The sequence below is a fragment of the Pogona vitticeps genome, chromosome 3, assembly GCF_051106095.1.
Source record: "Pogona vitticeps strain Pit_001003342236 chromosome 3, PviZW2.1, whole genome shotgun sequence".
Classification (NCBI taxonomy): domain Eukaryota; kingdom Metazoa; phylum Chordata; class Lepidosauria; order Squamata; family Agamidae; genus Pogona; species Pogona vitticeps.
The window spans coordinates 73,495,296-73,522,598 of NC_135785.1; the positions used below are offsets into that span (position 1 = coordinate 73,495,296).

Here is a 27,303-nt window from a genome sequence, read left to right on the forward strand (position 1 = left end):
ATAAATTTTACTTATTACCCTTTTCATTACCTTATTTTCACCAATACATATCTTATTTGCTCTTTCTTACCTATTTTTTCTGCTTAATCTTTAATCCTAATGGCTTGTCTGTTTCTTAATAAATTCTCAATCCTTCTTTTCAAATTATCTTGGAATTTCTTCAACTCCACCACCAGATATGGTGGAGAAATTGATGGAATAAATATTTTTCTATACCTACTCCAAATTAAAAGCATTTTTAAAAGAAGAGATTTTCAAAATTTTTACTATGTTCTTCTTATACTGTATAAAAAGAAAGCTTCGGGCTAGATATAATTCCTCTATTTTCATACTCAACATATTCTTATTTCCATACTCAATTAATTTAATGGACTCTAATATAATATCAAGCATGTGTCTTATTTGATTAGCTATATAATATAATCTTAAATTAGTAGTTCCCCCTACCTTTTGGTATCTCTTCTACTTAATCCTTGACTTTTTATCTTCTTTACAAAATTTATTAATCATATTTGTTAACTTTTAACTCTCCTTCAGTTATCTTTATTAGTAACCTCATAAACAAAAAATGTTGTGAGTAAAATCTTCATTTCACATATCACTATTCTACTAAACCATGAAATTCAAATTTATTTTTATTAAATTAATTTTTTAAAATTAAGTCTCCTCTTTCAATCCTTCATTAGAATAATTATACCGTAATACTTAATAGGCTTTTGAATATCAATATCAAATTCTTTTCTAATTATTTATTTTTCATCTTTATTAGAATCAAACATAATTGATTTATGCCAATTTATCTATTATCTTTCCAAATTATTTACTCTATCCATAAGCTTTAATGGGTGTTCTATTGTTAAGCACTCCAGTTATATCCTATTTTATTCTTTTCAAGGACAATGGAGACCAGTTTCATATTACATCACCATGATACCATTTGATACAAAGTTTCTAGTACACCTGGATTGGTGCATCTGTATGCAGCAACTGCCCAGACTTTTCTCCAGCTGCCTTTATAATCAATTTCTTTTTATAGAAATTTGCAAAACTAGCAATATATCTGGGAGTCATTTCCCCTATACACACACCCACCAGTTTAAGTCCCACTCTGTTCAATATGTCCAAAATCTTTTCGAACTGAACCCAACCCAAATTTGGTGCCATTGTCTTGATCCATTCTAATACAGTGGAATCTCGACCTACGGACTTAATCCGTATTGGAAGCCGCTTAGAGTGGTCTTATGGGCCAGATGGGTGGGGTATAAATCAAATAAATAAAAATAAAATAAAAATAAATTGGAACGGTGTCCGTAGGTCGAAAAGTCCATAGGTTAAAAATGCATTCCCCATAGGAATGCATTGAAAACCCATTAATCAGTTTCAGCCCTTTCTCCCCCACCAGGCAGGTTCTTCGCTGCTGAAACCACCATCAGGCCAGCCCTTTGGGAGAAGCCAGGTGGTGGGGAAGAAAGGCAGGAGCTGATCCGGTCTTTCTCCCCCACCACGAGGCTTCTCCCAAAACGCTGCACCCAATGGTGGTTTTAGCAGCACAGAAGCCTCGCGGTGGGGGAGAAAGACCAGATTGGCTCCTGCCTTTCTTCCCTGCCGCCCGGCTTCTCCCAAACGGCTGCCCCGATTGTGCTTTCAGCAACGGAGAAGCTGCCCAGTGGGGGAGAAAGGCCAGATTGGCTCCTGCCTTTCTCCCCCACCTCCCAGCTCCCTCCCTTTTCCAAACCGTTGGGGCAAAAGAGCTAAAGAAGCAGCCTCTTCGCCACCAACGGTTTGAACTTCCTACCCTTTTCCCCTGCCATTTTCATCCGTACGTCGAAGCTCCGGCTGCAAGTCAATCCAAAATTTTGCGGTTGGAGCTGTACGTAGGTCGAAAAGTCCGTAAGTGGGGCCATTCGTAGGTCGAGACTCCACTGTACCACATTACTAAGATTTATTCCATCTACAGCACGACCTTCTGGAAAGCCATTCAATTTCACATTGTTGCCTCATCCCCTATCTTCCAAATTAATCATTTTTAAAAACTGATTACACTAAACTTGACTTCATGCCTGTATAACTTTCCAGCACTGGCTTTAATCATTCCATCAATTTCCTTCTTTCAATAAAAGTCTGTTCTCTGCCTCTCTCTGGCCACCAGTGAATTTGCACAAACAAAAGCCACCTCTAGAGACTTCTGTACTCAGGGCGAGTTTTTATTTCATTTTATCATGAACAAATTTTTAGGTCTGTTAGGTTTTTCCCTGTACCTGACATGAGCATCCTGTGTGATTACTCCTAACTTATGGTCATATGTGGAGCCTGATACACTCCACTACCACAGATTCCTATGGTTATCAAATTTCAAAAAACTCGTACTAGAACGCGCAACTCTGATATTTGTGCCTGGCTGTGACTGGGGGCAACACTTTCAAGCAGTAAATCTTTTCAGGCCGTAGATTGTCTCTGGTCCCAAGACTTCACACCACCCAACCATTTAAGCAGAATGAGCTATTGAAGACTTCTGCTTTGGCTGTGACTTCGGCTGGACAACCATAATACTGTTAGCTCTGCTGAATTTCAGTTCGTGTCTAACCAGGTCTTTGTTCTCGTTTGATGCCTCAATTCCATCCCACAGCACTATTCTTGGCATGCAGTTCCCTATTAATCGCTGGCTACAACTCAATCTAGAGACCACTATAAATACCACTATCAATACTGAAGATTTATGGTGTGTGGAAGAAGTGGGACAAATATGATGTAGCCAGCAAAGCATGAAAAAGGTCTTCAGATGAAGCCAATAAGACAGGAAAGATGGAGACAAGTCATTACATGTTGAACACAGCAAACTAACGTAGAATGTTTCTAAAACAAGACTTTAACTTTAGGTAATATGTCATCTAAGAGAAAAGGAAGGACTTTGTACAGCACAATGGGGTTACCAGAGAGGAACAGAAAGATAAAGCTGTTATTCTAAACATAATCTTGGAATACATGCTACTGAACACAGTAGGATCTGATGAGTAAACTTGTACAGTACTGTGCTGCAAGGGACCCACAGCACAACTATTTAAAAAAGCAGAAAAAGGAACATGTCAAAAGATGGCAAGATACTCAAGATGTAGATATTGTCATTAGCCGCTAAGTCACATCCAACTTACGGCAACCCTAACAGGGTTTTCAAAAGATACAATATATTTAAGGGATGGCTTTAACACTGCCATACACACCAGGTGGGTTTCTAGGGCCAAATGGAGATTTAGGCCCAGATTTCATGAGTTGTCCACAAGTATGTTCAGAGAAAAAAGAATTGCCAAGCAAGAATTTCCATTTCTAATGACAGGGAGCCGATGGAGGGGATATTTAATGCAATGTCTTCAGTTTCATCCATCTGCAATAGGATACTGTCTAGAATCTCCTCTGAAGGTTCATAGCACCAACTGCCTGAACACAGCAAGGCAGAGTTGTCAATTCTCTTGCTTCTACAGACTCATGAAATTATGGATTTCAGATGTTCATTGCACAGTAAATCCATAATGAGTCAGGAATAGGTTACAGATAACTCAAATCCAAGGCTGGATGACAGCTTTATGAGTCCCTGTATTGTAGTTTTCAGTAAGGAAGCAATTTCCTCAAAGGAAAGGAATAGAGGTATATTAACACATAAAGTAGCACAGACATATGCTCTTGCAAATTAAAAAAGAAGATGAGTGTTTATGTACACTAAGATCACAAGGCTGTTCATTATCAGGATTTAAAGTACTATAAACAGCTGGTAACCCTGGCACTGAAGTAATTACATCATAGTTTTTGAGATTTAATCAAGTTATTTGAACATTGTTTCTATTCAGTTCATCACAGTGTGATCTCTAATTTGTTCAGTCTAGTCAACAGCAAAGTAGTGTATCTTAGACTAATTAGGTTCCTTGAAAGCAGACAAACACAGAAAATATACAATTCCAAGACCAGTAAAACAGTTACAGGTTGTTTGCCACCAGGGTGTTCTTGTGATGATAAAATCCTCTGCTTGTTACGCAGGCTAATTTTTCTAAAATTATTTTTGGCACCTTGTAAAATCCTCTGCACGGATTACAACTGCAAGTAACTGTTTTTTTTTAAACACAGAGAAGGTAAACAGCAACTACACAGATGTTGGTATTTATATGGAAATTGGAATGGATGCCAATTACTATTCCCCATACGAAAGACCATTAAATTATTACATTTGCAAAATGGATTTTGTGCTTTACGTGTGATCTAATGTTCCTACATTCTCAATAGATATATTATCCAATTTATGTTAAATCAAGGGAGAATGGTCCCCTGAGGCCTCTGCTTTGGTACTACAGCAACACCATTATGACAGAGACTACTCATTTTGACCTCGGTTTGTTTGTGAACATCCAGACACAGAACATCCAGAGAAAACAATCTTCCTTATTCATCACGGGATGAAGGAAACCTCTGTATGTGCAATGCTGGGGCACATGTCAAGATGTCTCTCAACAGCTCTGCGTGCATCATGTACATGTACACAAGATTTCACAAAAATGTAATTAAAGAGACACTTGTTAAAGATTAATAATCATATATAATCTTAGGAACATGCTATTAGATAACAGCTATCTGTTTTATTGATTTATGAATTACCTCTGTATCCCAAGTTTCCTCCACACAGCTTAAGGTGATATGTGGCTAACCATCTAATCTCCAACAAAACTGTGGGATTGTTTTGCATTGATAAATACATTTTAGAAGGGCAATATACTAATAACAACCTTCCTTTAAAAAAAAAAGAACTGATTAAGCAACCTTTGCTTTCAGAATGACATGTGAGGGAAGTTTGGTTAAAAGAGAGTGACCATGTAAAGATTACTCCATCTGTTTTCTGGCTCATTAGGGAACCAGAATTTAAATCTCTAAGGTCCTAGTTGAATTGTCACACATGGTTGGCTCTCAGTAGAAAACTACTTGTGTGTGGCAGGAGAGGTGTATAGAGTTAATTTGTCATTGCTTCCAGAGAGGAATCTATTAGCTCTAGCAATCTGGATACAAAAAGCTGCCGCTGTTGTGGAAATAAGGTGCAGACTGAAACCTGCTTCCTCATTAGAGGAGATACTCCAACAGCAGCCAAGAAGGAGTTCACAGAATAATAGAATCACAGAGTTGGAAGAGACCATAGGGGCCATTGAGTCCAACCCCCTGCCATGCAGGAACTCCATCAAAGCACTCCCGAGAGATGGCCATCCAGCCTCTGCTTAAAAACCTCCAAAGAAGAAGGAGACTCCGAGGCAGCATATTCCACTGCCAACCAGCTCTGACTGTCAAGAAGTTCTTCCTGAGATTCAGGTGGTATCTCTTTCTTTTTAGAGTTGTCTAAAGCAGAACTGAGAAAAGCAGTGCAGTACCAAAATCCAAATAATATAAAATATATCTGTTGGGAAGAAAGGATTAGATTCTCTTCTCAGAAGTCAAGAAGGGCAGAACCATGGCCAGCAAGTTCAACATCTATGTTTTTCCATGTAATGGCAGCAGCAACAGTGGTAATAGTAATGTGCAATCAGTACACACATACAGGCTCATCTTCCAGTTCCACAATCACAGAAGGAAAGCAAATGGCTATGATAATGAATGCAAGATTGGCTGTGGGGAGAAAAATAATATTAAAAAGCTTGCTTTCTTGTTTCAGCAACAATTCACATTGAGAAAGTATCTCAAATAATCAGGATCATGACTGTATTTTTACTGTTAACTCTTCAGTGCATAAAAGAAACTAAAAATATGTTGTTACCACACAAAAGATATGGTTATCCTTCACTATGTTATAAACATATATAACTTAGCAATACATATGTAACAGGATAAAAACATTAATTACATGTGAACGGTTGGATAGCTCAGTGGTTTAGGTATCTGGCTGCAGAGCCAGTTAAGATTCCCCACTCTGCCTCCTTGACAAGGGCTGGACTTGATGATCTATAGGGTTCCTTTCCAGCTTTGCAGTTCCCAAACTATTTATTTATTAACAAATGTAAAGTGTGGAGTAGCTGATAGATTGTCAAAGTACAAGACCTGGATATAAGTCCCCAGCTTGGCTATGGAAGCTCACTTGAGGGTGCACAAGTAGAAAACCAACTCAATAGGCAAGGAAGGGGTACAAGAGATCATGTTGCAGGTGCCAAATAAATTTCTCTTTCCTACACAACAGTTGTATTCTTTCAGTGAAAAGCCTTATGGTATCTCAAATCACTAAAGGGTTTTTCCCGCTAGACAGAAATATGAACATACATGCCCTTTAAAGTCCCATAAGACTTTCCAAGCAATGTTTCAACATCTCTCACTATCATGTACATCAAACTTTTGGAGGACCTTGCTGTTCAAGAGCCAAAAACTTAATAGACACAAATTCTTGGTATGTGTGGGTAGATGTACAGGAAATGCAATAAGCTGGTTTCCATTGCATCTAGGGTTTTCTATTTTTCAAACATTAATTTTACAACTATTGTTTGGAAACAACATACTGTATAGTACTCCGAGGACCTAGAAAACTGCAGAGAAATCATACTTGGCCCCATCCTTGTAGTTTTCCCCATGCTGCAGTAAACTCAACAGAAAAAAAAAAAAGAGTTGAACATGGATATGGAGTAAAGCTGATTCAACACAGGACAGACTATCATTTTTTTCCTAAATGGTCCTTCTTCTCTAAGTCCAAGTGCCTTCTCAGCTTCATGATCACTTTTTTTTCAACCTGAAAGGTCGCAATTCGGTATTACCAAAGTCTATAATTTCTACAGTAGGATATTTGCTTCCACAAAGAGGGACAGAAGCAAATACAGTGGTGCCCAGCAAGACGGTTACTCTGCTTGACGACGAATCCACTGTACGATGAGTTTTTTGCGATCACAACCTAAACTGCAGACAAGAAGCTACTGTTAAAACAGAATATGGAGAAATGCTGTAATTTCCCATAGAGATAGGTATCTGACAAGGATGCATTTTATTTCCCTATCTGTTCAATCTATTTGGAGAACACATCACACAGAAACCTGCATTAGATTCAGATGAAGGAAAAGTGAAAATAGGGTGGAAGAAATGTAAATAATTTATGATACACAGATGACACCATATTGCTGCTATGAAAAGTCAAAGGCAGCAGGGAAAGAGGAAAATCAAATATGAAATGGATTGACTCCATGGCCATGAGTTTGCAAGAGCTAAGCAGAGCTCTTAATGCAAGGACATTTTGGAGGTCACTCATTCCTAGGGTCACCATAAGTTGAAGGCGACTTGATGGAACATAATAACAACATTTATTGTTTTGCATATATCACATTGGAAGATGAGCAAGTATATGAACCCTTGATGGTGTGGATAACATTATCAACTCCCGCAGTAGTGTTTCTGGAGCTAATATTGTGACAGAATTCATATCAGAATCTATCACAGGGTCTGGTTTTGTGTCTATGGCTCAGTGGTGTGGTCTGTTGCTCCTGGAGAGCAATCTTTTTGGATCTCTGTAAGCAAGAATGGGCTTACTACCTATGATCTGTGAGATGGGAGCATCGATGTTCAGGGTAAGTGACAAACCATTGAGGAACCAAGAATCATAGTTCAAAATTAACTCTAGTCAACTGCAAGACAAAACAACCACAAACCTCCAATTCTTTAGTGGGTTTGTTTAACAAATGAACACTTGTGTTAATGTCTTAAACCTTCAGTTTTATTTTAAGGTTCACACATAAAGGCAAACAAAGTAGTGAAATGGATTGAGCGCTTATTCTTTTTCCTGGTTGCACAAGAGGAAATGTAGTAAAGAGAAATACAATAAATCAGATGAAAAACCCCTTTTTAAGAAATATGTTAAATATATGGAATCAATACAAAGAGAAGCTATGTCCCTCAACTTCACCACTAAAATTAGTGACTGAAATAGAAAGTTTTCCTACAAACTTAAAGGGTTTAGTAGAATTGTTTAAGGACAAAAGTGTTGCAAGACTGAAGGACTGGATGAGTAAAATGAGATCGAAGGAACTGATTATGGTTAAACTTCAAACTAATAAACTATTATGGTACAATTTTATTCAGTTAGATACTTGGACAAAAGATTGGTTGAAGACTAATGATAAATGTAGAGAATGTACTAAGTACGAACAATTTCTGTCATCACATGAAGATATGCAGAAAGATCTAATGATAAAGGGAGTAGTAAGTAGAATATATAACATCATTTTGGAACAAGAAGAAAAAGAATGGGGAACAGAAGGTTTGAAATTAATTTGGGAAAATGACTTAAAGACAGAAATTAAAACAGAGGATTAGATAAAAATGTGGAGGATGAGAATTTTAAGATCAATGTCAATAAGAATAAAGGAATTTTTAAAAAAAATCTGTTTAAGATGGTATTTGACTCCTGTAAAATTGAATATAACAAATTCAACATACCCTAAAGCTTGTTGGAAATGTGATGAGGAAATTGGTAAGTATTATCATATGTGGTGGGATTGCAAAAATGTTAAGAAATTTTGGAAACTAATTTTTAAGGAAACATGATATATTTGGAAAAGATATCGAATTTAATGCTAAAATTGCTTTATTGTCAATTTTTGACAATGTAGATTTGGATTATTAATTGAAGGAACTGATCAACAATTTTATGACAACTGCTAGAATACCTAGGTTTTGGAAAGACAAAAACGATACTAAATTAGAAGATTGGTATAGTGAAGTATGGGACAGCGCACTAAATGATAAATTGACTACAGAACTCAAAATGAAAAGAGGGGAAATAAGTTCTAATATTTTTAATGCTATTTGGGGTAGATCTGTTGAATTTGTATTAGTGAAAAGAAAGGGGAAAGCCTCTAAGCAACAATCTATACAATTTTGGAAAGGAAATTTGCAATAAAAATTGTTCAATGGGGTCCCGTGGTATGGGGTGCATGTTAGAATGTAGTCTCAATTGCCACTATCATTTGTATTTTTGTACTTTTCTATTTTTGTTGTTGTAATTGTTTTTGTTTTAAAATAAAAAAATGAAAAACAAAAACAAAAGGAGAGGGACATGTACAACGAATTGTTGATTATTTGCACCGTAGGTGCTCAAACTGTTTCTTCATTTCCTGCATATGACTCTTTATGTACAGTACTGATGGAAAAACTTAATGAATGACCAAGCAATCAAACACCACACCTCAAGCTGCGTGCAAAATAGAAGCAATTGTTTCTTATTCAGGGAGGCAGCCATGATGATTGTAAGAGCACAATGCTGAAGACATCTGTTTATTAATGGATACAGTAGCTTTTCGCATTCCAGGAGCAGTTAAAACCTCATGAACAAAATATTATACTTTTTATGAAGAACCAGGTGAGGTAGATGAATTATGAAAAAAGTTTCTTGGCTGGTTTAGGTATCTGGCTGTGGAACCAGAGGATGGGAGTTCTATTCTCCACTGTGCCTCCTGTGAGTAGAGGCAGCCTGGGTGGTCTTAGGCAAGCTGCACAGTCCCAGGGTGCCCCCACCAGAAGGGACTGGTGGACTACTTCTGCATTATGTCTTTTGTGTAACAGCACAACAGGATTTCAATGAGTCCTACTGACTCAACCTTATCTTTGAGGGAGTTCTTAGGTGGAATGGCACAGGCTTTGTCTTGGGATTTATGCTGTTGAACATATTTATAATTGACCTGAATAAGTGCAGAAGATCTGCTGATATGAAAAAAAGCAGTACAGCCAACACCATGGAAGACAAGATCAAGTTGTAAAAAAGTTTCGAACAGTGGTTCAAAACTAACAACATGAGATAGAACATAAGGTCAATCTCTACAGAAAACACATCATTCTGAAATCATGTTTTGCATTCCAGAGATGTAATTCTGACAGTTGCCTATGTCTGTGAAAGCAGTCCTGCAGCTGAAGCCTGCGTTTATGTTGAGACCACCAATCACAAAAGAAAGAAAGCTAATTTGCAAATGGCAGGAGGTTTTAAAAAACTCCTGCTCCGACACTTTCAGCACTTCAGGGATTCCTTCTTCTAATAATATGCTCTTTGTAAGGTACAGTTTGGCCTAGAGATAAATGTTATGTCTTATATTTAGGTAAACAGAGAATTATAGCTTGGGGGAAGACCTGGCTTAGTACCAGTACACTTTAAAAGACTACAGGTGTTCCAGAGGATCACAAGCTGATTATGATCCAACAAAGAAATATAGCTGCTAAAACAGCCAATGCAATCTGGGCTGCATTAACAAAAGCATAGTGTCTAGGTCATAGACGCTCATAGTTCTACTCTAAGTCAAACCTTGAAGTAAAGTGTCCAGTTACGGGTGGAACATTTTAAGAACAACGTTGATGAATTAGAACACATCCAAAGATAAGCAACCAGGATGGTGAGGAATCTGGAAACCAAATACTATGAAACAGCTGGGTTCAAAGAGCTCAAGTTGTTTACCCTGGAGAAGACTGAGGAGAGACTTGATAGCTATTATCAAGTATCTCATGAGAGAAAGCTGGAATTGAATCTCTAAAAGGCAAAAGATGGAGCAGGTTTATTTTGTTCCAGAAATGAAGGACTAAAACCACAGGCTGGAAATTGGAGGTAAAATGGTGGTTAAATGTGAGGAGGAACTTCCTAATAGTGGGAGCTGGTCAGTAGTGAAACAGATTCACCTGAGAGGTGGTGAGTTCCAAAGTGTTTAAGCAGAATCTGGCTGGCAATCAGCCAGGGATGCTATAACTGCAGACTTCACTGAACAAAATATCTGACTAAACAGTCTTCAAGATCCATCCCAACTCTATTATTCCATGAAACTGGATAGACATGGCGAAATATTATTATGGCACATTTTGCAGGCCAAAGGCAAAATAGAAGATTGCACAAGGAGGGCAGAGAAAAAGAATGGCAGGCAAACACTAGCTGTTGAATCATGTTCAGCTACAAGATCATATTCCTCATTAGTTTAGTATTCATTACCTGGAGTTATGTAAGAATTACAAGAATTAGTAAAAATACGGCCATCACCCAGTTAGCTGAAAAGAAAAAGAAACCTCAATGACATTTCCAAAAAATTATAGAAGTACTAAGCACTTAACTATAATGGCAATTTCCATATTGAATAGTCAATTTATATGGATTATTCAATGGTAACAATGCTATTAAAAGTGAAGAGATTAGTGTGGTGATTAATAAGTTAAAATATTATTAATCATGGGCCATGAAGGCTATACTATCCAATTTTCTACAATATTCAAGAAGCAATTAGTTTGTATGTTATAGTTTTCATATTTTATAAGATTTTATGAAAACTGCACCCGTACAGACTATGATTAATTTGGCTGTATGTTATAGCCCACATGTATGTGAACTGTTTGTGATATAATGTGATACCAATGAGGGCATCCATCTACTTGTCTGCAATATTTACAAATAAAGAATTTAATGACAAAAGTACAAAATAACCACTATGTTATGTTACATTTGACTTATTCTGAGCATATGTTGTTATGACTGAAAATCTGCAAGAATATTTATAAAAATATTTAATGTATTAAAGAATGTGAAACTATATGATTATAAATGTTAAAAATAAGCACAGTGTACATGTTTCTATACCTGCTATGAAACAGAAATATATTGCCCCTCAGACAATATAATCTGGACTTCCATAGGTTCAAATCAGCCATCTTGAAATTGGAGCTAGAACTTCATGCATCTAACGAAGTGAATACAGTTTGCAAAAATTCATAATAAACCAGTTAGTTTTTAAGGTATTATTTTTGCTGCTTGAGATCACCACAACTATCCATCTGTAAGACAATACAGTTGTTTGCATGGAATTATCATCTACTTAAAAATATACTATAAAGTGAGGTGAAATAATTAGCCTCTTTTGTGTAATGGTGCAACTGGGAAGAGGAGACACAAGATACATACTGGCAAAGGTTTGGGAAGAACTGCAGATTGATAAATGAACTTGGCATTTAATCACACCTCAGATTACATCAGTGAAAGAATAAAACCTCCAAACTGGACTATTTCCACCCCAGGTTACAAAAAGGAATCATGAGTGTTTCATCAAATTCTGTGACACATTTGGTGAAGGCACCATAGAGCAACTTACCACTGAGAGGGTGTGGGACTGTATATTGTTTCTTCTTACTTGTAATGGAAGATGAGGATAGTTTGCGAGAAAGAACAGCTTGCTTTTTTCCTGAAGCATCTCCCTGCTGGGTTTTCCTCATCTGCTTCATGTGTTCAAGTTTCTTCAGCCGTTCTTGTGAGCGAGAAATGAAGTGAGGTTTGTGAACTTCCAAAGCCTCCTAAAAAAAATGGGAAGGTGACATCATTTAGGGTGAGGAAGACAAAGGACATCATCCACTCATCCAATATGCAATCCATAGGTTTTATGACCTCCCCAAGGATCACCTCACTACTGGCACTGTCAGTTCAAAGGGCTGCAGTTAGCAAAATCAAAGTGTTTCCTTTGATTTTGTTATCACTCTGCCAAATCTGAGGGACACTGGCAAACTATCCTTTAAATCAGTGGTCCCCAACCATTTTGGGACTGAGGACCGGTTGGGGGGTGCAGGGGCACCCCCGTGCTTGCAGGTGGGCGTGTCACGCTCATGGGAGGATGTGTTGCGCTTGGGGAGGGGTGTGTCATGCTCACAGAGGGGTGTGCTGTGCTTGCACGTGCAAGCGCGTGACATGCCTCTCTGCAAGCACGACACGCTCACCGTGTGTGCGGGGGGGGGGCAGAGATCCATCTCCACAGCCCAGTTCCAGGAAGCCCATGGACTGGCACTGGGCCGCGGACCAGGAGTTGGGGACCCCAGCTTTAAACAAAGCTCTTCTATTTTAGAACGACATGTAAGGGGGGTGTGAACCTTGTTTTAAAGTTAACAGCACTGTCCAAAGGTGTATTCTGCTCAAATGCTTAATTTCAGTGGTATAAGCAGCAGCGTAGTCCATAGGGGCACAGTGTCCCCAGATCCATTGGAACTTATTTGCCTCTGTTCTGATAGTAATAATTTTTGGTGGTGGGGCACCTTGAACCCTGACATATCAAACGAAGCTTACATGCCCTTTTAGCATCATCATTCTGCAACACTGAAAAACTGGAACACCTGCCATCTACCAATGGACTAAATATCTGTCTTTACTAGCACTAAATGAGCTGACAGCATGTTGTGAACTTCAGAAAATGATCAGCCACTGTGCTAAAGCAGACCTGACACATATGCCCCACTAAGAAAAAAATAATTAAGATATAGGATACCTTGCACATTATAACAACCTATGGACAATAATAGAACTGTTTGATTGTGAACTGAACTCTGCCCACAGCTTCCCTTTATCTCGTCTTTGGATTCGTCCACTCTGTCTAGGAAAGTTATTACGTTGTTATATGTGTTATATAGTTATATGTTGATTGACTGATTATGTGCCGTAAAGTCAACTCTAATTTACTGCAACTATTACCAGGGTTCCTTATTTGTAAAGTACTGATTCATCATTCCATTCTTCTGGGGGCCACTTAGGACTGTACAGTTTGCCAAAAGTCACACAGACTGGCTCCTTCTACCAGGAAGCACACTGGGGAATAGGACTGAGCTCTCCATATGAGAGAGCACTGTACTCTATCATGTACAGAGCACTGCTTCTCAACTTTGGGTCCCCCAGATGTTCTTGGACCACAACTTCCAGAATCCTGGCCAGTACAGCTAGTGGTGAAGGCTTCTGGGAGTTTTCAGGGAAATAATTTATGCTGTAGAACAGCAGTACAGACAATGGTGCATGGATGAGATGGTTAATATACATAATGGGCTTGCATTAACTGTCTTTGTTCAAACCAATGGGATGCTAGAGCCTTGTTCAACTGTTTCCCTTTGGAATCTGTTTACATGGCTATCTTCTTCAAACTTTTTAACTAGCAAGCCTCATGGCAGTATTTAAAAAGAAATCTTGAGATACTATTAAAGTTGTAGATTGAGCAATGATTTTACTGAATCATGAAAAGTTAGAAGTAAGGCAACCTTTCAAGGTATTCATCAGAGCACAGAGTGCTGTCCTCTGAAGATGCCGGCCACAGAGACTGGCAAAACGTTAGGAAGAACAATCTTCAGAACATGGCCAAAGAGCCCAAAAAACCCACAACAACCATTAAATCCTGGCCGTGAAAGCCTTCGGGAATACATTATTCAGAAGTCTTTATCAGGTAAAGGTGGTATAAAATTTGGAGAGTATGAGAGGAAACAAATGATGATGATGATGATGATGATGATGATGATGATAATAATAATAATAATAATAATAATAATAATAATAATAATAATAATAATAATAATAATAATAATAAGAAGAAGAAGAAGAAGAAGAAGAAGAAGAAGAAGAAGAAGAAGAAGAAGAAGAAGAAGTCTCAAATGTGGTGTCCACTATCCTTGAATAAAGCCATCAAGGTACTGGTTTACAATCTCTCCTCTCTCTGAAGTCAAAATACCAGATGGGACCTCCATAGATCTGTCTATTCATTGTTTTGGCATGATGCAAAGGCTTCTTTCTTGGTTTAAAATGTGGAGCAAGACTGTAGGCTCTGCTCAGCAAAACTGTGTTCTGCCCAAAGCAAGGCACAGATTCACGGGGATCCAGTCAGGCTTTCTGTTTCCTCTGCTACACCCACTTTATATCATCTTCGATACAAAATGTTCTAGAGAAACTCAATCAATAACTTTGTTTCTACATATGCTATATCATCAGGACAATATTAATAAAACTTGTCTAGGATCAAAATTCACCCAGACAATTCAGATTTGGCATGCAAGTAGGGCCATTTAAGTGTATATCTGATGCAACAATCTAAACCATTCTATCCCTTTAGCAAGGTAGTGTGCCTTCCTTAACATCTTCAGAAAACAATTACTAAACAGCACACCTTCAGCAGTGAAGAGCTCCTGATAATAAATCTGGGACTTAGTGCATGAATCAGGTCAAAGACAGCTAAGTGAATCACTGACTCCTTAGCTCCCAAAGAAACAAACATGGGGGTGTATCAAACATGTATCCTCCGTGGACAGAAGGAATGTGCTTCCTGCTGTCTTCCTTTCTCAGTGTAGTTAACAACAGTAGGGAGCAAAAAGTAATTTAGGATGATAAATCAGGATTTACCAGTAAGTATGTGTATTATTTTCAGTAGATCATTAAGAAGTTCTGACTTTGAATCACTTCATGAACAGCAGGTTACTTTTCCCACCTAAATTAGATTACTGAAGTGCAGAATGACTGGAGTAGCAGCCAGGAGTTGAGTTTTGTATGAAAGAAATGTGAGTCCGTTTGGTTCGGCTGCTGCTAATGTGTAGGCGAAGACTGTGCCTGAAACAACTCTTTTAAAAAATTCTTGTTGTATTTATTTCTATGATAGTTTGATCTGGTTGTTCTGTGTATTCTAATGATTTTTTAAAAAAATGTATATAAAGAAGGTCTGCTCTTATGCAAATTGGTTTCTTTACAATGTTATGTAGCCAATCTGATGTGCCACATGATACTGTAGTACCATCATGTCCTCTGTGTAATCCCTCATATGGGGTGAAGGGGTGACAGAGGAGAGAGAACTGGCATTAAAACAAACAAAAAACAAACAGACAGACAGACAGACAGACCACAGAGATGAGAACATCAAAGGGACACAAAAACCTCCATTTCACCTTTGGTAGATGGCAGTGGATCAGCTCCAGGTACATCTGATGTATGCTTTTGGCACTTTTAGAACTGATTTTTCAGATCAATTTTAATCTGATTTATGTGTATGTTCTGCAACATCAAGTCAGAACTGACTTATAGCGAACCTAATTGGGCTTTCAAGATAATTGAAATATTTAGGGAGAGGTTTCACCAGTTCCACTCCTAAATTTCCATTGCCAAGTTGGGATTCAAAGCTTGTTTTCCAGAGTCTGTCACTCTATCCTCTCCACCAGTGGTCCCCAACCTTTTTTGGTCTGCGGACTGGCTGGATGGGGGGCACCCCCGCGCTCATGCGCATGCATGAACAAGCGCTCTCTCTCTCACGCACTCTCACACACATGCAAACAGTGATGTGGTGATCACATAAGCGCTTGCTCGCTCGTGCACATGTGCAAATAGCGGCGCAGCACTGGTCTGGGGCGCTTGCACTTGTGCACATGTGCAAACAGTGGTGAGGTGCTCACATGGGTGTACAGGAGTGTGCACGCAAGCGCAAACAGGCTGTCTGGGGTAGAGTGTGTGGGGGTGGGGTGGGGCGGGAGGTCTGTCTTGGTGGCCCAGTCCAGCTCAGGCACTGGGCCGCGGACCTATGCTTTACACTACACTGGGAATCAATTTATAGCCTGGGTTTATTCAGAACTGTTCAAATAAACTACTGGGTTTATTCAGAACTAAAACTGCCTCAACTAAAACAACTAAAATTGTGGTGCTGGGGGAGGCTCTTGAGAGTTCCCTGGACTGCAAGGAGAACAAATCTATCAATTCTAAAGGAAATCAACCCTGAGTGCTCACTGGAAAGACAGATCCTGAAACTGAGGCTCCAGTATTTTGGCCATCTCATGAGAAGAGAAGACTCCCTGGAAAAGACCTTGATGTTGGGAAAGTGTGAAGGCAAGAGGAGAAGGGGACGACAGAGGATGAGATGGTTGGACGGTGTCATTGAAGCGACCAACATGAATTTGGCCCAGCTCCGGGAGGCAGTGGAAGACAGGAGGGCCTGGCGTGCTCTGGTCCATGGGGTCACGAAGAGTCAGACACGACTAAATGACTAAACAACAGCAACACAAATACTGCCTCGATCATCCAGGTCCCTCCCAGCTCTGCAGTTCTAACATTGTTATTATCCTGCTGGATGATGTCTCTATAAGGAGGAGAAGGGCGCCCCCACTAGTTTTCAAGGACATCTTTATAGCCTGCTAAGAACAGTGACCAAGGAACAAGTGGCCTGTCATAAAAATAACTTTTCAAGTGTAGGTGTTTTTCAGATCAGAAGCAGGAAAGTTACTTTTTTGAACTACAAATCACAGGGCACCTTAACCAGCATGACAAAAATGAGGTTTTCCTTTATCTGCCTCAGACTCAAGAAGAAGTTACACAAAAAGTAGTCTAATGTAGGTGAAGGCATTCCTTTCAAAGAACTTTTGTTCTCATCACTACTAGGGAGCTGGTTCAGTCAAGAGATACTCTCTGTCTGAAAAATTACATGCCAAATGTATTGTACACTAAACTTGATGGCAATGGGAAAAGATGCTGTGATGCTTCCACTAAGAACAATGACCTGGATCCAGTGATGTCAATGGGCTACAGCAAGGCTTCTAGTGGATACACATTTTTAGTGAGTAACTAAGAGTGATATCCAATACCAATTTTGCTGCACAAGAGTTCTACAAGTCCTTGTGCAACCACTTCACAATCTTTCATACAACTTGTTACACAATGCAAATAGACAAGCAGGAATTTATATTGTTCTAGTGTTACACTGGATTTGGGCTCATGTGCCTATAAGCAGTGACAGTGATAGTAACAGTTACTTAGGGCTCCCTGTGTGTTCCTTCTCCAACTTTGTCTGATCTCTTCCTTTTTTTACCTATAGATGGTTGTGACGGAATGCCCAAATCAAGCCTGTCAGTCATGTGGAGCTCTAGGGCAGCAGCCTATGGCAGGACAGGAGGGGCGGAGTCAGGAGAACAGTTGGAGACTGAGGAGAGTTAGAGAAGAGGTTTTGAAGTGTTAAGACAGGGATTGGAAAGTTGGTGTGTGTTAGAGAATAGATGAAAGACAAAAGTACAGTAATAGAAAATAGATAGACAGTCATAAGATACTGTTCCAGGGGTTAATGTGAATGAATACAAACAAGCGAACATGTAATCCTATCCAAGTTTAATGATTGAACAATAAAAGACTTTACTTCTGTGATTTACCAATCAAACAATAAATAAACCTGTGGTATTTGGCAGCCCGGGTCTAAGAAACTTATTTGGTATTTTGTGGATAAAGATCCACTGGTGGCAGCATGTAAAGGGAGAAAATAGTACATCGTGTCTGAAGGTAGACCTGTGGGTGAGGGAGAACACACAGGGGACACTAGGGAAAGCGACATTGGTGAACCTCAAACCTCCAGCTTTCCATGTTTACCTTCTAATTTTTAAATATTCTTATTTTTCCCCATTTTAATCAGAACACTCTTTATTGCTTAATGGAACATTACCCTTCCACACAAATCCAACAGAAATTGCGTAGGCATCCTGGAAACACAGGCATTAGTCATAGTATTACATGGATTGCTTTTAAATCTTATGCACGTTACTGGAAATTATCAGCAAGTAAGTGATTTTTTGCATTAGAGATAAACCAAATCTCTCAGTCAGAGCCATCTGCATGGATAAAATTCAAAAGCATGTGGGCTTACTAAGAATTAAGGTGCAGCTATTTGAAAAATCAGGAAGAGGATAATATAATATAATGTGATAATGGGAGTAGTGCAAAAGTTGACAAGTAGCAACAGTTTATAAGCTTGGGCTAGAAACAATGATTTAAAGGGGGCATTCAGGACACTGAGTGAAATTGCAACGGACTCCCAGGTCCCATGATCTCTGTTTCATACAAACAATGTGGTTCTCAAATAATCAGGATTAAATCCAAGCGACCTCACTGTTTTGCTGATTTAAAAAAGAAAGAATGAAAGAACACACACCCCCACTGGGTTTCCAGGAAAATAACCATCGCAGGACTAAGAATTAGCAGAGAAAACATTTTGATATTTTACCCTCAGAGTCAGTGGGTTTGCAGGAATTTTCTCAGGCTCAGAGCAGACCTCTGGCTGCTGTAAAGCGTCATGTTTCTCATGAGGAACATCTGGTTTATGAGCCATGGAGGTTGTTACCCTGCCGACCATCTCGTTCTTCTCACTTTGCTTACACTCCTTCAGCGTGATAGTTGAAGAACAGAATTTGTAATCACCTTAGAAAGAGACAGATGTTTATTAGGGGAATACAGATGATCTGTGTTTGCATTCGTCTTGAAAGCTTTGACTTTCAGGGTGATTTCGAAAAGAAAATATCAAGGTATTATATGGAGAAGTCATTAACTGGAGGAGGTACCGCTTCATGCTTCTCTGATCTAGGAAATCTCTCCTACCAAACACATTCTCATGGGGCAGCATAATGATTTAATCCCTCAGCCTCAGTTAGATGCATGTGAGATGAAAACTAAGTAGGAAACAGAGAAATTAAACTATTCAGGTACTGAAATCCTGAGAAGATATACTGGAAATAGTTTTTCAAATGATGCAGGTAATGGATGAGGCTTCCTCTTGTTTAAATACCAGGTTATAATTAGAGAGAGAAAATGGAAGCAGGACTATTCCACTCAGTTAGCTGAGATGAAAGCATTCCACAATGTTCACTTCACAGCAGCCATTTTATCAGACTTTCTGAACTGTTCCCAACTGTGTTAGCTGGTACAAGAAAAGCACCATTATCAACTGGTGATAGAGCTTGCTTTCCCCCAGTTGTTGTTGTTGTTGTTGTTGTTGTTGTTGTTGTTGTTGTTGTTGTTGTTGTTGTTGTTGTTGTTGTTGTTGTTGTTGTTGTTGTTGTTGTTGTTGTTGTTGTTAAAATTTCAAAACAAGTACAAAATACAAAATACTTACTATACACTCTAAACCATCGTGCACCCCATACTCACGGGACCCCTTGGAACAATACTTTTAATACGAACTTCCTTTCCAAAATTGTATTGATTGTTGTTTAAAGGCTTTCCCATTTTCTTTTACTAATAAAAATTCAACAAATCTACCCCAAATAGCATAAAAAATATTTGAACTTATTTCCCCTCTTCACATCTTCAGTTCAGTAGTCAATTTATCATTTAATGCAATGTCCCATAATTCATTATACCAGTCTTCTAATTTAATATTATTTTTATCTTTCCAGAATCTAGCTAGTGGTGCCCCGCGTGACGCTTACCCCGCATGACGTCAAAATTGCTTTACGATGAGTTTTTTGCGATCACTATTGCGATCGCAAAATGATGGTTCCAATGTTTTTTTTTACTTGATGTCAATTAGGAGCCTGCTTCGCGAACCGTTTATTCACTAAACAACGATTTTTCTGGCTCCGCAAAATGGCTGCCCTTTGCAAAATGGCTTCCCTCCCTTCTCAAAATGGCTGCTTTCCAGACCCCTGCTTCGGAAGACAGCATTTTTAAACAGCTGATCGGCGGTTCTCTATGGGCAATCTTCGCTGGATGATGAGGTATTTCCCCATTGGAACACATTGACCGGTTTTCAATGAATTCCAATGGGATTTTTTCCCCACTTGACAACAATTTCGCTTAACAGCGATTTTCCTGGAACGGATTATCATCGTCAAGCGGGGCACCACTGTATTAATATTCCAGCACTTGTCATAAAATTGGAAATCAATTCCTTTGAACAATAATCAAGTTCTATCTTATTGAAAATTGACAACAAAGAAATTTTAGAATTGAATTCAATATCTTTTCCAAATACAGTGGTGCCTCGCTTAACGACGTTAATTCGTTCCAGCGAAATCACTATAGAGCGAAAACATCGTAAAGCGAAATAAAAAAGCCCATTGAAATGCAGTGAAAATCCCTCACTGTGTTCCAATAGGCTGAAAACTCACCGTCCAGCGAAGATCCTCCATAGGGCGGCCATTTTCACTGCCTGTAAAGCGAGGAATCTGTCCAAAAACACAGCGGGGAGCCATTTTAAGCAGCCGGTAGCCATTTTAAAACCCGACAATCAGCTGTTTTGGATCATCGTAAAGGGAAAATTGGTTCCCGAAGCAGGGAACCGATCATCGTTAAATGAAAAAAACCCATTTAAAACATCGTTTTGCGATCCCAAAAGCGATCACAAAAACCTAATCGTCAAGCGATTTTGTTGTAGAGCGGGACAATCATTAAGGGAGGCACCACTGTATATCACATATTTCCTTAAAAATCAGTTTCAAAAATTTCTGAATCCATTTACACTTCCACCACATAGGATAATACGTGCCAATTTCTTCATCACATTTCCAACAAGCCTTAGAATAGTCTGAATTTATTATATTCAATTTCACCTGAGTCATATACCACCTTAAACTAATATTTTTTAAAAATTCCTTTATTCTTACCGACATTAATCTTAAAACTCTCCACCTCCAAATTTTTATTCAATCTTCTGTTTTAATTTCTGTCTTTAAATCATTTTTTTCAAATTGATTTCAAACCTTCTGTTTCTGCTTCTTTTTCCTCTTGTTCCAAGATTAGGATATAAATTCTACTTACTACTCCCTTCGTCAAAGCATCTTTCTGCATGTCTTCATGTGATGATAGAAATTGTTTGTACTTAGTACATTCTCTACATTTGCCATTAGTTTTCAGCCATTCATTTGTCCAATTATCTAATTGGATATAATTATACCATGATAATTTATTAGTTTGAAGTTTAACTATAATTTGATCCTTCAATCTCATTTTAATCATCCAATCCTTCAATCTGGCAACTTTTTTATCCTTAAACAAATCAGCCAAACCCTTCAATTTTGCTGAGAAATTTTCTATTTCAGTAACTAATTTTAGTGGTGAAGTAAAGGGACATAACTTCTTTTTATATCTGTTCCAGACATTTAACATGTTTCTTAAAAAAGGGTGGTTCACCTGAATCTTTATATTTCTTTTTACTACATTAAAAATATTTTCAACATTCCCATTTATTTCTGAGGATTCCATACCCCACCAAATTAACCTTCCTTTGTTGTATATAATATCGTCAATAAATCGTAACTGATTCGCTGTATAATAATTTTTTATATTAGTAATACCTAAACCTCAATTTTTTGAGCCTTATACCAATTATCTTTTATTTATTCTACATTTTTTACCTTGATTACAAAATCCATTAATTAATCCCTGCCAATACTTAAAATCTTCTTCTAACTGTACTGGAAGAATCCTGAATAAAAAAGTAATTTTGGTAATATTTTCATTTTGATCATGGCAATTTTCCCAAACCATGATAGTTTCAATTTAGAATACTCCTGCAATTTATCTTTAATATCATTTTTTAATTTATTAATACTTTGCTCCTTTAATTTTTGAGTCACTTTAACTATATTTATACCTACATATTTAATATAATTACACATTTTAAAACCATATTTATTTACAAACATTTCTTGTTCATGTTTATTATAATTAAACATCGTTATTTGTGTTTTTGCCAGTTAATGCAGGAGTATTTTTTAAAATGATTTTTAATATTATCCATACTTTCTAATGGTTTTTAATGGTCAATAGTCATCAGCAAATAAATTAATCTTTATTGTATCATTTTTTCCTAATACTTTAATTAATTTATCATTTCTTATTCCATTGGCTAATAGTTCTATAACCATACAAAACAATAATGGTGAAAGTGGACAGCCTTGTCTTGTACCTCGGCCTAGAAAAATCTGCTCTGTTAAACCATCATTAACTATTATTTCTGAAGTATTATCTGAATATAATTGGTGTATAACCCCTATAAATCTTTTACCAAATCCCCAACCCTTTATAAGTAGCTTTCATGTCAGCCATTCCACACAATCAAAGGCCTTAAATATGTCTAGTGTTAAAACAGTTGCCTTTGTTTAGCATCATGTCTTTCAGAGTCCCCAATGTGCAGCTTTTCATGGGAAAAAATAGATGTTAACCTCATTAATAATCAGGATTTTAACAGTTAAATGGCTTGCTTTGACAATTATACAGTACAACACATAGGTTAATAATGTTTAAACAATAATGTTTGACATGAGATGTCAGACTTTGTGGCTATACACAGAGACCACATCTATCATACCATGAGCAAACAGTTAAATAGTCCATTAACTGCAGTTAACTATAATCCTCTGTTTCATTTGAACCAGAGAACTATGGTCAACAGCTCCAGAAAAAAAAACCCAGCATATTTAACCATGGTTTGAAAATGGCTTTTATATCCTGGTTTGTTCTGAAGCTGTTAACCTGTTAACAGATGTTAAACTGTTCAGATAAAAAAGAGGAAGCTACAGTTAATGAACAATGTCCTTATCTATTTGCCACAGATAGCACAAAAAGCAATGGGGCAGCATGTTGAATCACATACTTGGTCGTATCTGAGTATACTATAGAGAGAATATGATTATCAAAATCATCACAAAATCTCAAAAATCTTTATAACCAATCTGTAAAACAGATTAACAGTTTTATACCAGTATTATTTTTAGTACCTTTATGACACAAATTTAGGAGGGTAGAGAGGGACAACTGAAGGATAGTGGATTGGTTAAAACAAATTAGTGAAGGAAAAATTGGCAGAGAAAGATTCAGATCGGAAAGTTTTGTTGTGGTTCACATTTGTAGTCTGTAGACTAAATCTTCTCTCAATTGCTCATAATGCTTTGAGCCAATTTAAATTTGCTGCACTGATGATGGAAGATAATAGAAAATGATTACATATTGTATTGTTCCTCAGAGGGTTTCTTCCCTCAATTTTACAGTTCTTAAAAAGCTTTTTTATGGTATTGATGTATATATTTGCACTATTGTTATCAGATGAGAAACTTATAAACAAAATGCTAAAATATAACTTCTGTTCGTTATAAATGTAATCCATCTACCAAGGTCTTCTGAAAGTGTTATTCTTATTTATAACCATGCTTGATTGCAATTTCATGATCAATATTTCTTGCATAATTTATAACCCTGAAGAGGAGGTTGTATCTAAAATGCAAACACAGGTTTACAAAACTCTTGTTGAAAATGCAGGATTAATCCAGATTAGCAAATTGAATTCAGAACACTGAGATACTCTTACACAAGCAAAAATAAACCTCTGCTACCATACACGACGTTTGGGGTATTGGGGGAGAAAAACTATTTTAGTCTTTGGTTTCTACTCATCAGTTGCAGTAAACAAAAATACCTTTTCCCATGTGTCATGTTAAAAACTTCCATATTGTTCCTTCCCAGAGCTTGGAACATTAGGCTTGCAAATTAAATTTGTCAGTCTTAATTAGTGTTCCAGTCTGACACAGGCCTAAAGCACATGATATGAGCAGAGATCTTCCCATGGAGGTTTGTTTCCTTGAACAGGGAATTTTGGAGCATATCACTAACATCCTTCTTAGAGATATTTTGTACCTCTGTGAACAAGGACCAAAATCAACACATACCTGCCTATCTGATATCTTGGTAGGGGATGAGGTGCAGGAGAGGCTTGAGATGCACCCCGCCTCAACCAAGATGGTCACTGAGGGGCAGGGTTTCACTGCAAAGAGCAGGGGTCTCCAAACATTTGACCCTGAGGGCCACACTGGATATTTCCAACATTTTTGAGGGCCAAAGAAACATGCACAGCCAGCTGCCCCCCCACACACACAAGTCAACCCCCATCCCCACATCCCCCAAATACACAAACCTTTTGTCTGGGGTTTAGTTACCAGCACAACTCAAGAATGATTACATGAACTGTCAGGGAAAAACAGAGAACAGTGAACTGAATTTCCTAAGGGACAACAATTTTGCTGAACAGGAATGAATGTGGATAGAAAAGAAGTTGAAGAGAAAGCAAGTAACAGCAAGGGACCCTGGTGGCCAAGGTTTATTGAGAAGTGCAAAAAAAAAAAAAAGGATAAACTATTGATTCCCATGTTGGAGACTATTCTGTCCAGCAGAATTCCAAAAGCAATTTACAATCAATCAAAATGATTTAAATATGATTTTCTATGGAGCTAACTTAACTTCCTTTGAGAGGAAGTTGCAGAATTGAGGTGCCACTCCAAGAAGGCCCTGCTTCATGCGTCCACCAAATGAGACATACAACAGGGCTCATGCTGAGTAGTTCGGAGGCCAGGCAGATGGAAAAGGGAAGCGGCATACATTCTGGTGCCAAGCCATTTAGGGCTTTATAAAACAACTCGAAGTGAGCTTGGAGACAAACCAGAAGCCACCGGAATTGGTTCACGCCCGCTGTTACATGCTCTCTAAAGTATGCATCAGATAACAGTCTGGCTGCCTCATTTTATACTGGCTTCAGCTTCCAAGCACTTTTCACAGGAAGCCCCACAAAGAACACATTATAGTAGCCTAATATAAAGGTATAGCTTACCTTTAGGGAATGGATCTTTCTTGTGGATTTCGTTTTCATTCAGTGCTGTGTTTGATAAAAACTTGGAATGACACCCATAATCAGAAATAGAGTTTTTTGGTTTTAGAAAGCTTTGGGCCCGACTCTCTTTGGACTTTGAAGTGTCTTTGGGTAGATGTTTGTCTTCTGAAGAAATCCTACCTTCCACCGTTAACTCTTTCTTGGATGATGGGTCCAGAAAGGAAGCAGGTGTCGTTTCACAGTGTTTGTCTCTAGTGCACTGTTTTCTGTTACTTCCTGAGAAAGCTTGAGTGCCTATTAAAAATTAAAGGGAAGAAGTCAAAGGAGAAGCCTTAATAACAAAAGCTAGCAAGGCTTTAAAAATACCACTTTTCCTGCAATGCTGCTTCTGCACATTTCTTCTGAATGTTATTCTCAGCACTGCATGTATCATTTTTTTGTTATTAATGGCTTTAATGCATTAATATAGACTTACCCCTTTGAAACAGTGATGCTGTGTCATTGCTACCAGAAAACAGTGTGAGATCATTAGCCTCTTCACTCCTGTTTCCTAAACTGCTTTTAATCATGTTTTTCTCTTTCTTAACAAGACTACCTGTGATTACAAATTAATAGCTTCCTAACCAGCATATAAACCATTTCATTTCCACAGCACAAGATTGTACATGATACAACTTGAAGGAACCAACTGGGAAAAATAATTATCCAGAGTGTAAGATATGCTTCATAAAAGACACATAATTGGTACAAAGCCAACTTTGTTTTGCAAATATATTTCAGTGGCTTCTGCTAGGTTTAATCCAGGCATTCTACTTGAAATAAGCTTTCCCTTGCCTTCTTCCAGGCAATGTTAATGCAAGGAAAACCTTGATCATACAGTTGGCCTGTTTAAGTCTCTTGACAGCAGATGTGACATTTAAGATTTATATTGTTCAAAAAAACACACACAAAATTAAACAAGTTAATGAATGGGTATTAGCTAAGGTTACTCAGTATTTTCATAATTATTAGGACTCCTATACCAAAGATCTGATTGCAGATGCCAGAACCAGCCAAATCCACATGGCCTACCCAGAAAAATTTGACTAGGAAGGAAACCGAGTCAAACATTTCAGATAAAAGAAGATGCTATATATTCTTCAGAGATCTCACTCCCACAGCTCATGACAAGATTTAATTCTGTCTATAAACACAAATAAGAGATGGTGACATCAAAGACAACCCCAAGTAGACCCCTTTGCAAGATCACTTTAGTGCACTGGTTAACACCGGTTAACAAACTTATAAGCAAGCTCAAAGATCCTTCAAAAATCAACTATTTGAAAAGCATTAATAATATAATCCTTAAAGAACTGTCAATAACCCAAAATTGCACAACTTATGATTCTGCCCCCCATCCCCATTATGAATTCCAAGATTCTCAGATAATGTATTTCTTTTCTAGGTGTTGGCTATAAGTATACCGATGTCAAGAATCTCTCCATGATCTTCCTCTCAGCCCAGTCTGTTTATTTCTCTGCGTATACTAGACCAGTTCCCTGCAATTTCCTCCATAGTCAATGTATATCTTGAATGTAGATATGTCAGTTTATGTATACCTGAATGTACATTCAAAGGATTTTAAAAATTATTTGAATATATTCTTTAGAATGAACTGGATTGCTGGGCTAATAAGTATGATGACATCTCTACATGGCATCTGTAACAGTAAAGGGGACAATTGCAAGCCACATTTATAAAACTAAGCAGAACCCCAGTCTGGGACCAGCTTGAACATGCCTGTTCTTCACATTTACAAACTACCCATCAAACTGCCCTAATGCAGTAGTGTGTTTTGTGAGGATGGAGGCGAGAAAACACCTATTCTCACTGGAGTGCTGTCTTGTCCCCCCTCTGTAGAGACAGAGGTACAAACTTCACTCATGGCCCCTTCTCAAAAGACAGCAGCTACAGAGACAGACCCCATACCAGTGGAGGAAGAAGTGTGAAAGTTGATGGTTGAGGAAAGCAGGAAAACCTTGGCGGGAAAGGAATGAAAACCCTGGGTAGAGGTGGAGGCAGGGTTTGCTGATATAAAAGGGGGAGAAGGGGAACTGCCTCCAGGTTGGGAATGAGTTTGGATGCAAGACCCACGGACAGGGAAGTGGGAAAGGCTCCAAATACC

General features: G+C 38.1%; 1 protein-coding gene across 2 annotated transcripts in view; it reads right to left on the reverse strand.

Moving 5' to 3' along the window:
* C3H10orf90 (chromosome 3 C10orf90 homolog) overlaps positions 1–27,303 on the reverse strand; it is a 164,412-nt gene that overhangs the window by 19,388 nt on the left and 117,721 nt on the right. For both annotated transcript variants that reach the window (XM_078391201.1, XM_020791541.3), the window contains exons 4-6: positions 25,140–25,433; positions 18,768–18,961; positions 12,105–12,303 (exon numbers count right to left, since the gene is read on the reverse strand). In XM_078391201.1, the coding sequence (XP_078247327.1) occupies positions 12,105–12,303; positions 18,768–18,961; positions 25,140–25,433 (687 nt within the window). The remainder of the gene's footprint in view (positions 1–12,104; positions 12,304–18,767; positions 18,962–25,139; positions 25,434–27,303) is intronic.